Source organism: Haemorhous mexicanus, chromosome Z (assembly GCF_027477595.1).
Source record: "Haemorhous mexicanus isolate bHaeMex1 chromosome Z, bHaeMex1.pri, whole genome shotgun sequence".
Classification (NCBI taxonomy): Eukaryota; Metazoa; Chordata; class Aves; order Passeriformes; family Fringillidae; genus Haemorhous; species Haemorhous mexicanus.
Window position 1 is genome coordinate 88,413,477 of NC_082381.1, and position 6,000 is coordinate 88,419,476.

Genomic DNA, 6,000 nt, shown 5'->3' on the forward strand with positions numbered 1-6,000 from the left:
TTTGATTTTTAAGGTGAGGCCTTTGGGGAGCTCTGCTTTAGGGAGCCTCCCACAGACTCATCACTGTCCACCCCAAACTTGGACCTTCTCTGTGGAACCACCTAGGGCTTGTGCTACTCAATAGAGGCTCTCCAAAGAGTAATTGTTTTAGAAAAAGCCCTTGGCTGTCTCCAGCAAAGCAGCATGACAGGTATAAATGCAGATCTTGGCAGGGCAGGATTTGTTATGCACACAGGCGCGTTCTGCTTATTCCAGCTAATGACTGGGAGTCACTGGGAGCTCTGAATCAGCGAGTAAATGAAGGGCCAGGTAGAAGGCAGGAATACCACATCACAGCCTGCACTTTGTTTTGACAATAGCATGATTTTTAGGTGGGATTTTTTTTCTTTTTTTTCAAAAGCAATCTGTCGCTGCTGCCTTTGAAGTCAGTGGGAGCTGAACCATTCACTCCTCTAGCAGCCTGGTGTGGATGCTTTTGAAAACCTCACCCTTCTTGTTCAGCTCTTGGAGCCTGCTGCTGGGTGGTTTTGGTTTTCAGAAGCCACGACGCCTTTAACCTTGCCTGCACCAGGCAGGGCAGAATCGAAGGGATGAGAGAGGTGTTCGTAAAAAGCCAGAGGGGTGTTTTAACATCATGGAGTGATAGAATCCTAGCCTGTCTCAAGCTAGAAGAGACCCACAAGGATCAGTAATCCATGGTTGACCCCTTCTTCTCCCGACAGCTGCAGAGCACCGGCCGGCTGCTGGAGGAGCAGCTGCCTGAGATGATGACGGAGCTGCTGGCAATAGCACGCGACAAGATGCTGTGTCCCTCCGAGTCCATGCTGACCAGGTCCCTGCTGCTGGAGGTCATCGAGCTGCACGCCAACAACTGGAACCCCCTGACACCCACCATCACGCAGTACTACAACAAGACCATCCAAAAACTGACGGCTTGAGTGGCAGGGCAAGGTGGGGTGGTAAGGGACGAGAAGAAGACATGCGCCTTGACGGGACCCGGCAAGAGCTTTTCTGATTTAAATCCCCCAGCAGACCAAACCCCAGCATGCTCGAGAATACGTTCGTGGGGTGGGGAGGGAGCAGCATGTTTCTTTTTCAGCCGCATCGCCAAGTGCCACCCCTCCTCCCTGCCGTGGTTTTGTTTTAGGGGTTTCTTTTTCTGAACTCATTGCTCAGGCAGCAGCAGCGCATCCCGCCGGGTTATTGTTTGGCTTTCGAAAGAAGACAGAGAATTTGGAAAAGGAGGAAAAAAAAAAATAATCTAAGTGGGGGCTAGTATTGTTTTCACGCCGTCCTCCTGCCTTGCCCTGGCCAACTGGCAGGAGACAGCACGCAGCAGATGTCTCGGGAGGACAAAGCCAGGCACACACTACACCAGACGCTCATAATTGATGGCTTTTGTCAAGCGGGGCTTGCGTTAGGTCCCCCCCTCCTTCTCTTGTTTTCGACTTTCTGTGTGTTCCCCCACCTACCCGCCACCCCTTCAGAGGCAGATTGGAGAGCGGGACGACTTTCTTATTTGCACTGCATTTTCTTTTCCTCGAGCGTTGGTAATTTCTTCTTATCTTATTGTATTGTTGGATGGACAGTTGCGAGCAGCTCGGGGACGGGGAGAGCAGCGCCTTCCCTCGAGCTGGGAAACAGTTTATGTGAAGATACTGAAGCAGAAGGAGTGTTTTAAAGGAGTCCTAAAGCCACTGCAGAAGTTACATAGCCACCGTCATCTTGCCAGTAACCTCGTCGGTGGATTGAGAAACGTGTCCTTTGAGCTGGGGGCTCTAAAAACAGGGGATTCTGTGGCTCTTGCTGTTCAAGTCGCCGTTATTCCTCAGCCACTATAATCATTTAACTTTTCTTTGTAATAATTTTTTTTTTCCATTGAAGGAGTGCTTTATTGTTATTACTGTCATGGTTGTAATTATACATTTAAATTCAGGCCTGTTATAGTTGGGCCTAATAATGTACAGGGCAAGGGAGAAATGAAGGTTTGATGTTTTTTTGGAGCTGTTAAAGAGAAGACAAACAGCGTATAGCAAAAAAAAAAAAAAAATAGGAAAAAAGAAGAGGGAAAAATAGAAAAAGCCAAAAATAGAAGTTTGAGCCTGGCTTCTAACTAGCTGATTATGCTATCCAGCGTTCCTAGGTGTGTGCAGTGTGCAGGAGCAGCTCTGTCCCACGCTCAGTGTAAGTGGCACAGTGCCATCGAGGGATGGGGGACATCTTCAGAGAGGCAGGGTGTGCTCGGGGATCCCCAGGGGGCTCCAGGATCCCCTCATGGCTCCTTGCTGGAGCATCCCAAGGGAGAGGACTTGTGGGGGACAGTGGGGAGGTGCCACCCAGAGGGTGAGAGGCTGGTCCAGGGCAGTGCCTGAATCATGAAGATGACGCGGTGGGCTCCTATTTGCTGATCTAGCAACACTTTGACTTAGGAAATCTCTCCAGGTGGTTTTTCCAGTGAAACCTAGCAAGGATGCAGGCTGCCCCATCCTGCCTGCAGGAGCCAAGGAAGGCATGATGCCATCAGCTCATCCTGGCTTCTTCTCACTGTTCAATTTATTCCTTTTATGATAAGAGAATTTATGCCACAAGGATGGTGCACACGGACCCTGGACCAGGCAGGCTGAGCCTGAACTCAGCAGCTCAAACCCGTTTTTTCCAAGCAAAATGTTGCATTTCTGGTGGCTTGTAGAGAAGAGAGGTTTCACCCTAACCTCCTTGGATGTGCAGTATGTTCTTGGGTGCCTTATGAATGTGTTGGTCTGTCTGTGATGGGGAGGAAGCTTTTGCTGCAAAATTTAAAGGGCAGAAATTTTCAGCAGAAAATGCATTGCAGGGGGGGTGAGCATCGTGATGCTGCAGTTCAATATTACCTGAATTTTCGTCTGCTTGTCTGCTGATCCAGTTTTCATCCTGCACTTGGAGCAAGAGGAGCTGGAAACAGGAGCTTCAGTTTTCCTGTCTACCTAGAAAGCAGCAAAATGATTGCTGAGTTCACTAGAATTGCCTGGAAGAACTAACTTTTGCTTCACTTATTCAAGCCCAGGAGCTTCGCACAGTGACGGCGCCTTGCGTTGGGTCAGCTTCATTAGTAGCAATGTGGTTTGATAGTATTAATGAGCAGATGAACTTCATTAGGACGGCAAAGCCCATCAGTATTACAAGGCTCAGGGCTGTGCCCATCGCTCTTTGTTTTTTCTGCTCCCTGAATTCTCAAGGAGTGGAGGAGAAGGGGATATAACACCCATCACAGTGCACTCAGGCAGAGTGTCAGTCTTCTGGGAGAAGGCCTGAAAAACAGTTTTGTCTTGTTGTCTGGTCTTTTTTTTTTTTCTTTCTTTTTTTTAAGAACAGCAGAGTCCTATAGCAGGGACCGCAACCTGATAGGTTGGGGTGCCAGGGATCCTGCCAGCAGTGATCCAGACTGCCACTCTGGCCCCTGCAGCTTCTCACTTCCCACAGAACTTTTTCTTGGGATGTAGTGAAAGAAGAAAAAAGAAAATAAAAACACAGATAATTGGGGATTTTTTTCTAAAAACTTGAACTTTCACCCATCAGTGCATCAGGAGGCATTCAGAGTCAAAGTGTAAGCCACAGGGCAGTATTTCTCCTAAAGCATTTCCCTACCCCTTACCTGCTGTGAGAGCTTATTCAATTTTCTCATTGTGGGGCAATCCTGAATCCCCCACTGACCAGGCTTGGCCCGTGACTTTCCCTTCCAGCACTGGAAATGAAGAACTTTCATGTGAAATCTGTCGTTTTTTAATGTCTTGCCATTTATCTCTGCTATTAGCATACATTCATCCAGCCATTAACTGCTTTGATACATCAGTCACTGTTGGTGTACAAAAATCAAAATGTTGACCAAAAATGGGGATTTCTCCCCAAAAATTACATGCTGCCAGTGGTATCTTTCTGAAGTCCATCATCAGGAAGCCGGCAGATGCATGACATCATTCACCAGGGTACCGTGTTGGGAAAAGAGGTACCATGAGGACATTTGATGAGCAGGATGGGGAACAGCGCTGGGGAATTTTTGGGGGTGAAAGCACCTGGGGATCCTGAAGTGTTTTCTTCTCTCTCTTTTATTTTTTCTCCTTTTTTTAACCTTTTGGATTACTTTACAAACGATCGCCAAAGAGCGTAATTCTCCAATGTGTATTTTCGGGTGCAAAGCCACCAGCTACATCTCCCTAAATCAGCCAGATTCCACCTTTGCTGCTCAATAAAAGTATTTGTGTGGGGTTTTACTGCATTGTCCCCATACAACTACATCAGCAAAGGGGGAAAGCAAACCCCTCAGGCCAAATGTGTGTGGGGCCAAACTTCAGGGTGGTGTGGAGGCGAGTGGCTACAGCCTCACCTCTGTGCCCATCTCCCTGGGATGCAGAGCAGGTTTGCTAACACCCTGCCAGGCTCCCCAAATTATTATTCACCTCATTCCTGGTAAAAAAATCTTTGCAAACTGACGAGTTTTGCCACGCAGAAAGTGACTTGCTTGGTTTCCCCGTGAGGGATTCCAGTGCTGTTCGGAGAAGTCTCATGTATATGGAGGTGAAACAAAAATGGGGAGAAAAAAAAAAAAAGGAAAAGTAAGTGATTTGCTTGGTTCCCCTCTTCCCCTGAAGGAGATTAATTAGTATCTATTCTTGGCATGATTGATGGCTTTGAAAGAAAACTTGTCAGAATAAGTTATGATTTATTTTCGTGCTTATTTTTATAACACCCCTCACTTGGAAATCTCTCAAAATCTTAAATATGATTTTGTTTTTTTAATTTCCCTGCTGGGTATTTTATGGCTTTACACTAATTTTGCTCTTCTTGGTGATAGCTATTAAGCAGTCCTGGTGATATTTTCAGTATTTTTTCAGAAGAAATTATACTAAGGGTTGCTAAGTCCACTGTCAATAGCCAAGGGAGCTGCAGTGTCCTGCAGAACACGGAGTTAACGCTAGCAGGTTTTTTTTTTTTTTAATGTATTTATTTGCATTTGAAAAAGCAAGATTTTTAATTTAATCATATTTGTTAAACTAAGCGCTTTAAAAAATTTTTAAAAATTAAAAAAAAAAAAAGGAAAAAGGTTTTGGGGAGAGTAAAGACTAGATATTCATACTTAGAGAAATCACAAACTCATCGTTTTCAGCATTTCAGAGACTGTTAAAACAAGGGAGCTCATAACTCTTTGTGGTAATTCAGTCTTTGTTTATAGAACATCCAGACCCATTGTATGCTATAAAATGCCTCATCTGAGTAATAAATGTTTAAAGCTTGACATTTTCCCCATCTCTTTGTGGGTACGCGCTGTCGCTTCTCCTGCTCTGGGAGGGACCATCCTTTAGTTCAGGATGGGAGGAAAGGAATATGTGGGTGGTGGGAGCAGAATATCCCTGGTGGTGGGAGCACAGCTCAGGAGGGCTCTATGGGGATGGCTCAGTGCTGCTGGCACTGGTCACATCCTGCTGCTCCTCCTGTGAGGCTTGGTACCTCTCCCTGTCACTCCTCACAGGGGTGAGAGCTTGTGGGAATGGTGCAGAGGGCTCAGAGCTCCACAGGTGATGGATTGAGCCTGTCTCCTGATCTGCCTCCACAGCTGCCCACTCCCCTGCTCCCCGTCCTCTGCCCAAGGTGAATTTCCCACCTGTTTGTGTCCTACCTCAGCTGGGCCTGGGGTTCCTTTGAGGACCCCCCTAATTTAATCACATATATTCCACCCAGTGCTGCAGCAACAAGGGCTCGCCAACTACTGCTGCCTGTTAAAAATAGTCTTTGAAAATTATACTTAAGATGTTTGTCACAAAATCACAGAATATTCCCACTTGGAAGGGACCTACAGGGACCATCAAGTCCAGCTCTACAGCGAGTGGCCACACAGGGAGGAAGCCACAACGTTGCCATTACTAGCACTGTGCTCTGACCAACTGAGCCAATCTCAGAAAAAACAGGATTACTCCAAGGTCTCCTCTAGAAAACCCTTCTCAAGCCCAAGGCAATTAATTTTTGGCT

General features: G+C 46.6%; 1 protein-coding gene across 4 annotated transcripts in view; it reads left to right on the top strand.

Annotated features, from left to right (window-relative positions):
• CTIF (cap binding complex dependent translation initiation factor) overlaps positions 1-5,269 on the top strand; it is a 147,082-nt gene extending 141,813 nt beyond the window's left edge. For all 4 annotated transcript variants that reach the window (XM_059873390.1, XM_059873388.1, XM_059873389.1 and 1 more), the window contains one exon: positions 723-5,269. In XM_059873390.1, the coding sequence (XP_059729373.1) occupies positions 723-938 (216 nt within the window). In that variant the 3' untranslated portion in view covers positions 939-5,269. The remainder of the gene's footprint in view (positions 1-722) is intronic.
• The last annotated feature ends 731 nt before the right edge of the window (positions 5,270-6,000 follow it).